This window comes from Chrysochloris asiatica, unplaced genomic scaffold (genome assembly GCF_000296735.1).
Source record: "Chrysochloris asiatica unplaced genomic scaffold, ChrAsi1.0 scaffold00023, whole genome shotgun sequence".
Lineage (NCBI taxonomy): Eukaryota > Metazoa > Chordata > Mammalia > Afrosoricida > Chrysochloridae > Chrysochloris > Chrysochloris asiatica.
Genome location: NW_006408541.1, coordinates 17,250,838 through 17,261,516, shown reverse-complemented (window position 1 = coordinate 17,261,516; position 10,679 = coordinate 17,250,838). Strand labels below are relative to the sequence as shown.

The 10,679-nt window shown below is 50.1% G+C and overlaps 1 protein-coding gene across 1 annotated transcript in view; it reads right to left on the bottom strand.

Annotated features, from left to right (window-relative positions):
* Positions 1-10,679, bottom strand: part of CDH22 (cadherin 22, type 2) — an 84,419-nt gene that overhangs the window by 19,408 nt on the left and 54,332 nt on the right. Inside the window, exon 7 of the mRNA XM_006839229.1 lies at positions 6,002-6,138. Within this exon, the coding sequence (XP_006839292.1) occupies positions 6,002-6,138 (137 nt within the window). The remainder of the gene's footprint in view (positions 1-6,001; positions 6,139-10,679) is intronic.

Sequence of the window (10,679 nt, the reverse complement as noted above, 5' to 3'; positions counted from 1 at the left end):
TGTAGCTCTGTAGGATAAGCTCTGGGCTGCTAGCCATAAGGTCGGCGGTTCAAACCCACCAGCCACTCCTCGGAAACCCTGTATAGGGTCGATATAAATCAGAACTGACTCGATGGCACTTAATGACAGCTAGAGTATCTGGAGTCCTGGTGTGGCACTGTAGGATAAGTACTGGACTTCTAACCCATCAGCAGCTCTTTGGAAACCTATACAAGGTTGCTATGAGTTGGAACCAACTCAATGGCACTTAAACAACACAACAACACAACAACTATAGCACCATGCTAGGAGTTCTGGTGTGGCACTGAAGGATAATGTACCAGACTGAAAGGTCAGTTTGAACCGCAAGGTCAGCAGTTCAGGCTCACCAGCTGCTCCTCAGAAACCCTATACAGGGTTGTTATGAGTCGGAACCGACTCGACGTCACTTCACAACAACAACATGCTAGCCACTTTACACATGTTACTTATCACTTAAGATGTTTGAGATGAAGCACACGGCATGATGTCTGGCACAAGCTGAGCTTTGCATCCACAGAAGATGTTAGCAGTGGTGGTTCAGCGGTCATGTCCCACTTTTCATGGGGGTGACCTGGGTTGGATTCCCAGACAATGCACATTGTGTGTAGCCACCTCCCATCTGTCAATGGAGGCTTGTGTGCTGCTATGATGCTGAACAGCTTTCAGCAGAACTTCTAGACTAAGAAAGATCAGGAAGAAAGGCCTGGTGATCTACTTCCAAAAAAGAAATCAGCATTTAATGAAAACCCTATGGATCACAATAAGGAGCTCTGGTAGCGTAGTGGTTACAAATCGGGCTGTGAACCTCAAGGTCAGCAGTTCGAAACTACCAGCTGCTCCGTGGGAGAAAGATGAGGCTTTCTGCTCCCGTAAAGATTTACAACCTCGGAAACCCTGTACAGGGTCGCTATGAGTCGGAACCGACTCCACGGCACATAACAAACAACAACAATGGATCACAATGGCCCAATCTGCAACCAACCATGGGGATGGACAGACTGACAGTGTTTAGTTCCCTTGTAAATGTGGTCACCATGAATTGGGGGCTGACTCGATGGCAGCTGATAAGTGATTATCTGACAGTCAGTGATAAAATAGGTGTTACTGCCACATTTTATAGATGAGAAAACGAAGGCAGCTAGAGGGGAGTGACTTGTTTAAGATGACACGGCGGGAGCTGTACAACTAGAGCCAGTTCTGTTCCCAGCTGCTGTCCTAGCTGGGTGGTGGTGGTGGTGGTGTGCTGTGGGGTCGGTTCTGACTCACAGCAACCCTGCATAGGGTTTCTGATGCTGTAAATCTTTATGGAAGCAGAAAGCCTCATTTTTCTCCCATGGAACGGCTGATAGTTTCGAACTGCTAACTTTGAGGTAAGCAGCCGGGCTTGTAACCACTACGCTTTGTTCATGCTTCCAGCAAATATTTATCACAGGTCTACCATGGGCCAGTCCTGGTGTCTGGTGTGGATACTGTGGATACAGACTAGATCTGTCCTCAGGGAACTTGGTTTCCTGGAGGAGGGAGATATTAACACAGCACTCACACTGATGAATATCTAAATGAGGAAGCATGCTGAAGGCAAAATGCAGGGTACTGGGAGATAGGACTTGGCCTGGGGTGACACACGTTAGAAACTTCCAGCTAATCTGGTTAACCCCTTGCTGTCTCAGACTGTATTTTTACATAAAGAGCTTAAGCTTTCTAAGTTTATTTGCCAACTGTTCTGTCCCTTCACTCCAAGTATTTTTGTAAGCGCACTATGCTAATTTTTTTTTTTTTTTTACAGCAACATGTAAAAAACCATAAGAAAAAAAAAAATAGCATAGTGCTTAGCTTAAGATAATACCTCGCAGGGGGAGGGCGCAGTTGGCAAACAAACATAGAAAGGCCAGCTCGTGTTATTTGCGTAAAAATAAAAAATGTGGTACTCCCCTTCCAGACCAGCGTGAAGCCTGAAGACACTGAAGGATGTAACTGGACAGGACGTAGCCCCCTCCACCCCTCCCCCAGCGTTGGCTTTCCAAGTCCCCTTGTCTCTTTGAAGACTGTCCCTTTACAACTGCCCTTTCCACCGAAGGATCCAGACACAAATTGTACTTTAAATTCAATATCGGTCATTAATATTTCATGATTACAAAACGTTAAAGATAATGTCAGTAGAAGGAGCGTCTGCATGGGCAGAATGGATGACTCAGAAGTTAGGGTAGAGGGAAGTCGGCATACTAAGTGGCTCTGGGAGTCTTTGAGGTAATCCAGTATGACAGGCGGCCGGCTCCCGGCTGAGCGCAACATTCTCCGAGGGGGCTCAAAGAGCTCCGCCGCTGTGTATAAATATTTCCCCTCTGATTCTTGTCACCTCATGTTTGTTAAAGCTTGGGAGCAGGCGGGGCTGCCATGACCCCCACAAACATCCGTTTCAGAGGCTACCAAGTGGATGTTTCGATTGGCCATGAACCTCAGGCTTGGGCTCCAGCTTGGAGACAGGAGTCTGGGGTCAAGCACAGATCCTGCATCTATGATCCTGTAGATACCACTGTTCCAGCCGGATGTTCCAATTCTTCATCAGTAAAATGGGAACAATAATTTTGTCCTTGCCTAGTGAGAAGGTGAAGTGGGCGTATATCACTCCTGGCTTTGGGCAGGAACCAAGGAATTATGTCTGGAGGGGTATGTAGGTAAGAGCTGGGCTCTGGGGCAGAGAGGCTGGGCTAGAATCCCTGGGAATCTGGACAAACAACCTCACCTTTCTGAGTCTCTGGGTCCTCATCTGCACATTGGGAATAATGGTGCCATTGATAACTTCCCAGGGTTGGTGTGAAGATTCAGTGAATTCATCATTGTAAAGTATCTGGTACACAGTCGGTGCTTAATATATGTCAAGAGCAATAGGTTTCATTGATTGACTACCTACAAAGTATCAAGCTAAGGGCTTTCTGCGTATTATTCCATTCAATCCTCCCACCTGCAAAGCAAAGTGGGACCCATTCATTTCCTCTTTCACCGATACCCCAGGTGGAGGTTGGTTGGAGAGAGATCCTGAGTCTCTAGCTCAGGCTCCTCCTTCCTTTCAAAGCCTCCTCATCATCCCCAAGGTCACTTGCTAGGAGTCGGCAAGGCACTAGAAGAACAGAGGAAAACGGAGGCCATGTAGCAGCATCATTGTTGTGGGTTGAAACCAGACCTCCAAAAGTATACGTTGAATTCCTAACCTCCCTCCAGCACCCTTATGCCTACGAACATGACCTTGTTTAGAAATAGGGCCTTGGACTATGTCATTTGTTAGCCTGAAGCTGTGCTGAAGTAGGGTGGGTCTAATCTAACATAACTGATTTCCTCATAAAGAAGGAGGAGAGACAGCTAGACAGAGATCCAGAGGGAAGACGGATGTGAAGATAGAAGCAGAGACTAGAGTGATGCATGTACAAGCCAAGGAGCGCCAAAGAGCACCAGGAAGCTGGAAAGGGGGCAAGGAAGAAGGCTCTTCATCTGGAACTTTCAGAGAGAAGCTGGCCCCGCTGCTGACACCTTGATTTCAGACTTCTAGCCTCCAGAGCTGAGACAATACATTCCTGTTGCTCCAAGCCCCCCAATTTGTAGTACCTTACTATAGCAGCCCTAGGAAACAAATACATCAGTGGGGAGAACTCCAAATCCCAGCTCTGCCACAGCCCTGAGCCTCAATTTTTCCATCAGTAAAATAGGTGCTGATCACGTTACCTTACAAGGTAGCTGTGAGGATGTAGTAAAAGTGTATGTTATAAAACATTCAAGGCAGGACACGTATTAAGTTAACAATTGCAAATTGTTTGTGGGGGAGAGTCCCCCTTGTTCTTCCTCCCCGTCATTGTGGCAGGCTTCATATACTACTCTTGCTGCATTTTGAAAGCTACCCTTTGGACAGAAACACAATGCTGAACCCAAGAGGGGACTGGCTAACGTCAAGCAGTGTGACAGGCTGTGGGGAGAGATAAATTCCTGTGTTGGGAGCGTTGTCTCTGCCCAGCAGCCAGGTCAGTCCTCCCTGGCTCTGTCTGCAGCCAAGGGAACAAGTTCAGGGAGGCAAAGGGGTTGGGGGGGGGGTCTTCCCCACCCTAGTCCAGCCGCCACTTCCTCTCCAGCCACCTTTGTTATCTGCCTTTCATGCGGAGGAGGAGTGGATTCAAAGGCTGCAGAGCAGCAGGCACTGAGGTTTGAGCCAGCTTTGTATTTTCTTTTAAACTGAAGTTGAAAGAGATGATGGGAACTTCAGCCCAGGGACTTCCTTGGCCCAGAATGGACCAGTGGGGCCTGAGACTGTAGGAGGACGCCTGCGGGGGGGGGGGGGGGGGGGGGGGGGGGGGGGGGGGGGGGGGGGGGGGGGGGGCAAGGAGGAGGCAGGCAGGCAGGAGAGGCCTGGGGCCAAGGTGTGCAGAGACAAATTTGAACTTGGCCTGCTGCGGCTCTGAGAATTTCTGTTGTCATGATGGTTTATTGTAGCTCTCCTGACTCCTGAGACCTCAAGAGCTGACAGAGACCCTGTGACAGAAGCCTGGCAGGTGGAGGTGGGGCTGGCATAGCCCCCTCTCCTCTTTGGGGTTCCAGGACTCACTGTGCTCTCAGTAACTCATAACCAGCCTTACTGATGTGGCCTCCCACGTCTCAGGGCCTCCTTCTTTCTCTCCCTTCAGTTCACCCAAGTGCCTGTGACCCTCATACACACCATTCCAGAAATGGAGGCCCAAGCACGTTGCAGGTCCTGTGGATGACTCTCACCCTACCCACATCAGCCCAACGGCAAGTCCTGTTGGCTCTATCTTTGGGGTCAGCCTGCTCCCTGCCATCTCCATCTCCTCAGCCTGCTGCATCCAACATCTAGCTGAGCCCCAGCTTCCCCCGTTGTTGTTGTGTGCCGATGTCCGATCAGTGTCCCTGTAGAAACAGTAGAACTCGTCCATAGGGTTTCTATGCTGTGAATTTTCAGGTGTTCCCTACCCAGCTTCTGGTGAAGCAGCTGGTGGGTTCAAATTGCCAACCCTTGGTTAGCAGCTTAGTGCTTAATCATTGCACCACCAGGTCTCCTTCTTCCACCCTTAGTATCAATCTATTCTTAATACAGAAGCCAGAGGCCTCCACTGTCAGACATGACCCTTCTCTGCTTAAACCTCTCTGTGGTAGTTATGTGCCGTGGAGTCGGTTCCTCTCTACTGCACCACGATTCCCACTTTGCTGGGAGGAAAGTGCCGCTTGCCAGCCACATTGGCCTCCTTGCTGTTCTTCCAATACGTGAGGGAAACTAGTACCTCAGGGCCTTTGCACTGGCTGCTCCCTTGGCTTTTCCAGTTCCCTCAGTTATTTCAGTCTCTGTTTTTTTGAGAGCAGCCCTCTTCTAAGTGAAACAATGCCTCTCTCCCTCCCAATCACCTCCCCCTGCTTCTTTGTAGCACTCAGCTGCACCTTACATACAACAGGGCTTCGCAAAGTTGATAAAAAATTCTACCATCTTTTCATTCCATTTCCCCACCAACGCTTCAAAGCCGCCTCATACTATGGAACGCCTTCCTCTGGTTAATTTGTTGATAGTCTATCTCATACCCACAAGGACAAGAGCTTTCCCCATTGGGTTCATGACTGTATCCTTAGCCCCTACAACAGGGCTTAGCATGTAGTATTGATGTTGTTAAGTGACACTGAGTCGGTTCCAACTCATAGCGACCCTGTCTAGGGTTTCCAAGGAGTAGCTGATGGGTTTGAACTGTTGACCTGATGATTTGTAGTCCAGTGCTGATCCTATAGCTCCACACCTCAATAAATGATGAGGAAAACACTGTCCCCATGGCTCAGGGGCCCTCCTGGGTCTTTGTTCCCAAGCATCAGTTTTTAACCCTCCGTCACCAGGAGCTCCTAAGTGTTTAGATATTGACCCCGCCCCAATCCTAGGCTCCGCCCCTCAGCCTTTGCACCTTCTCTCCCCACATAGTTGCCCCCCCAAGTGCTAGCTCACCAGCCTCCATGGCCAGCACTGTGATGTTGTGCCAGCCTGCCGTCTCTCGGTCCAGTCCCTTGCCTGTTACGATGGCGCCAGTGTCCGCGTCAATATCGAAGATCTGGTCCAAGTCTGAATTGCGGTCAATGGCATACCTGAGGTGGGGAGGAAGAAGTTGACTGAAGGTACCTCAGTGCCAGCTGGAGCTGGTGCCCACATCCTGAACCCCATCCCCAAGAAAGGGACCACCTGCCCCGGAGAAACAAGGAGCGGAGAAACTTCCCAGCAAAGGAGGAATGGGAAGGGATTCGGGTTTGCATTTCAGCTGACTGGGCTCCTTCTGTGGGACATGGGTACTCCTCAGTCTTTCTGAGCTGGGAAATGGGCTCATAATTTGCACCCCACAGTTGTGAGGGTTGAAGACAGGCAAAGTGACTGGGACAAAGCTAGCTTCACTGAATATTTCATTCATATCTTTCCGGAAGTGGGCTTGAAGCAGACTGCAACATCTTTTTCCCTGGGAGTGGCTGATGGGTTGGAACTGTCAGTCAAGCACTTTAACCACTGTACTACCAGTCTCCTTGAAGGCACAGATCCAACCATGACAAACCACTGCTGTTGAGTCAATTCCAACTCATAGCAACTCCATAGGGCCAAGTAGAACTGCCTTATCAGGTTTCCAAGGCAACAAATCTTTACGGAAGCAGACGACCACATCTTTCTCCAGTGGGGCAGCTGCGCAGACGACCACATCTTTCTCCAGTGGGGCAGCTGGTAGCTTAGAATCACTGATCTTTTGGTGAGCAGCCAAGTGCTCCAGCCCCTGAGTCACCAGGGCTCCTTGAAACCAGAGGAGGAGGCTGGGAATGGGATTCAGGCAGGGGGAACATAGGGTGCAAAGGCTGGGTGCGTGAGAATTGTACAGAAAGGAGTCCTGGTGGCACAACCAGTTAAGCATATCGCTGCTAACCAAGAAGTTGGCAGTTCAAATGAACTTTGCAAGGGGAAAGACCTGGCAATTTGCTTCCATAAAGATTCAGCCAAGAACCCCTACGGCTTGACTTCCAGCCACAGGACAGGCCTATAAATTGAACAGTCACACCAGGGAGGTACGGACTCCTTTAGAACAATCAGCCGGATGAGATCAAAAGGGTAACACTGTCTCATAGGGATAAAGCTTCAAAGGCAAGTGAGGAGAGGAAAGAAGGACAAATGGAAGTTGTAGCACAGGGAGAAGTGGGAAGACCGCTGTTACATTGCAAGGATTGCAATCAATGTCAGTAAATAAAATGTCTATGAATCGTTGAATGGAAAAACCAATTTCCTCTGTAAACTTTCACCCAAATCACAATATTATAACCAAGAAAACCCTATAGGGCAGTTCTCCCCTGTTACACAGGGTTGCTATGAGTTGGAATTGACTTCATGGCATCTAATAACAACAGAACTCAGGCAATGGCTAAGAGTGCAGGATTACTTGTACTGGGAGGTGAGAGGTTAGAAATCAGAACATGCTCAGAATTTAGGTGTTTGAGGTGTACTAGGGAGCCAAGGAGGGATTCTGAGCAGGGGAGAGGCCGTTGATTCTGGGGTAGAAGGCATCCTGCGGCTGTTTCAGAGCAGGGCCACAGACAAGCGAGTTCCAGTGGTGAGGGGCATGAAGGTTGGCCGCTGGCCCCACCCGGCCTGCGCAGCACGCACAAGCTAATCTGTGGCTTTTCAGTTGCCGCGTGAAAAAGCTCTTTGTTCCGCCTTCTTCCTGGGCCTTTGTGTGGCAGCTCCAGGCATGAAAGGCCCGTGTCCAACACATGTCTCAGGCGGCGGCGGCCCAGAGAGGCCCCGCCAGCACCGGCTGCTGCTTCCCGGCTCTGATAATGCAGGCGGGGGTGAGGCCAGGCAGCACACTGGACAAAAATTTCTAATGCCAAGCAAGGGCTCATTGTGCCAGGAGGACAAAGCAACCTGATGGGGCGAGGCTGAGCCAGAGCCACAGACTGGACCCCAGGGACCCTTCCCCCATCTCCTGGAGTGGGAAACTGAGGCTCAGGGAAGCGAGGACCCCAGAAACCTTGCCAGCTGGGGCCCAAAGCCCTGAGATGTCCCTTCATTAGGGCCTTAGCTGCATTGCCAAAACTCTTTTGGCCTCAGTTGCCTTTTCTGTTGAATGAGAGTAATGATTTCTGATGGGATTGTACAGATCACAGAGCAGAGCTGGGTTTGAATTCTGGTTCTGCCCTTATGCATGACCTTGACCTCTTTGGCCTTCATTAGCTCATCTGGAAAAGGTGATTCATATTTATCTCACACTGCAGGGTGATGGACTGGCAAAGTGGCAGCATCAATGGGCTCAAGCATGACAACAATTGGGAGGTTGGTCCAGGACCGGGCAGTGTTTTGTTCTGTTATACATAGGGTCGCTATGAGTCGGTACCAACTCGATGGCACCTAACAACAACAAGTAGGTGGGTGGCTGTTGTGAGCTGTTGAGTCGATTCTGATGCCTGGTGGCCCTACAGGATAGAACTGCTCGGGAAGATCTCATAGGCTGAGCTCTGGTAGCATAGTGGTTACGAATCGGGCTGCGAGCCGCAAGGTCAGCAGTTCGAAACTACCAGCTGTTCCACGGAAGAAAGATGAGGCTTTCTGCTCCCATAAAGATTTACAGCCTCAGAAACCCTGTACAGGATCGCTATGAGTTGGAACCAACTCCACGGCACATAACAACAACAAAATCTTCACAGGAGCAGGCTGCCAGGCCATTTCTCCTGCTGGACTACTGAGTGGTTTCAAACCACCAGCCTTTTAGTTAGTCACCAAGCCCTTTAACCACTGAGACACCAGTTCCTGATACTGGGTATAGACGACAGCTCTTACTCTCTCCATATTTACTGCTGTAGGGAAGATGTAAGCATCTGGCAAACTGTAGAACACTCTGAGTACACGTGTAGTAGGTAGTATAAGCCAGGCTGGAGTCCCCAGTTTAATGCTCCTTCCTGTCCCTCAACTGCTAGGCCCATCTTACCCATGACCAGTGTGGGTCCTACTGACATGGGTGAGGGGCAGTCCAGACCCAGGATGAGAATCCCTCCCCTCCCCCAGCACTTAACAGTTTGTAGACTGCTTTCCCCTAGCCCTCCTTTACATCCTCAACATGACTGGAATGTCACTTTGTGCTGCTCTGAGCTAGGCCCTGAGGACACAGTGGCAAAGGAGACAGATCACCCCATTTTGTACATGAAGAACTGAAGTCCAGGGAGGGTTGCTGAGTACAGTTGTGTAGGTTGTCTCTTGCACAAGGTACCAGGCTGAGGGAAGGAGTGAGGGTTAAGTCCAGCCAGTGTTCTGCTTGCCAAGCCACAGTATGAATTGTTGAAGGGAAAACCAATTTGCTCTGTAAACGTGCATCCAAACCACACTATTATTATCTATAGGGGAGTTCTACCCTGTTACATGGGGTTCCTATGAGTTGGAATGGTTCCCAAAAGGGGAGCTATTTGCACAAAGGCGCCATAGGGACTAACATGACCCTGCCGGAGGTTGCAGAGACTTGGTGATAGAATTAAGATGCGTAGCCGGAGTCCTGGTGCGGCGCTGTGGGTTAACGAGCTGGACTGTGAAGTCAGTTTGAACCTCAAGGTCAGCAGTTCAAGCTCACCAGCCACTTCTAGGAAATCCTATATAGGGTCACTATGGGTCGGAACCGACTCGACGGCACTTTACAACAATAACAGCAACAAAACCAAATTTGGTTCTCTCCAGCTTGTTGAACCTTCTAAAGCTGAATGCATGGAACCTTAGTTCCCTTTGCCCCAGTCTGATGCTATCAGGATGTTTGGGTTCCAATGACTAGGTGCTGAGTGTCAGCTCTGCTGGAATGAACACCAAAGACCTCCTCCTGATTTGAGATGGGAGGAGAGAGTCTAGGAGAGGGCCAGGGGCATGACTCAGCCCCGGCTCCCCAGCCTGTTTTGTGGGAGGATGTGGACCAACCTCCTTCTCCCTGCTTCTCCTCCCTTCTCCAGTCAGACCTTACTCCCTCTCCTCCTCCCAGTTTTTCTCTTTTGTTCCCTTCTGGAAGGGAAGGGGGTGGAATCTATGCAGAGGCAGCTGTTCTCAAGGCCATGGGGTGGGGGCGAGGGGACCCACCATTAACCAGCTAAAGACTGGGGGCTGAGGGTCAGCGTGGCTGGCTGAGCCCAGGTGCTTTGTTCCAGCTCAGGGAGCCAGCCGGCAGTGGGAAGGAGGCATGACAGTGATGTGGCTCAACAAATGTGTGTGTGTGTGTGTGTGTGTGTGTGTATGAGGGCGTGTGCACCATGACTTGTGTGTCTGGTCTATGTTGTGGGTGGAGAAGTATATGAGTTCCACTTGAGTAGTGAGTGGTGTACGTGTGTGTATGTGCTTTGCAGTTGGAAGAACAGAGGCTCAAGAGGCAGTCGTTCAGCTCCGGGTCTGGATCCAGGCCCATGTTGACTCCATGCAAGTCACTTACATCTTTGAATTTTCATTTTCAGTAAAATAAAGATGGTAATCCAAACTGGCAAGGTTGTCAGGGGCTTAAATGTATATAAGATGCTTAACTGAGTTCCAGGAAAACATGGGAGCTGGTGGTATCAGAAGTGTTGGGGCAAGGGATACGCAGGAGCCTCCTCAGCCCAGTGTATGGCTGCATGTCTGGAGGTGGGTGGCACGTGTG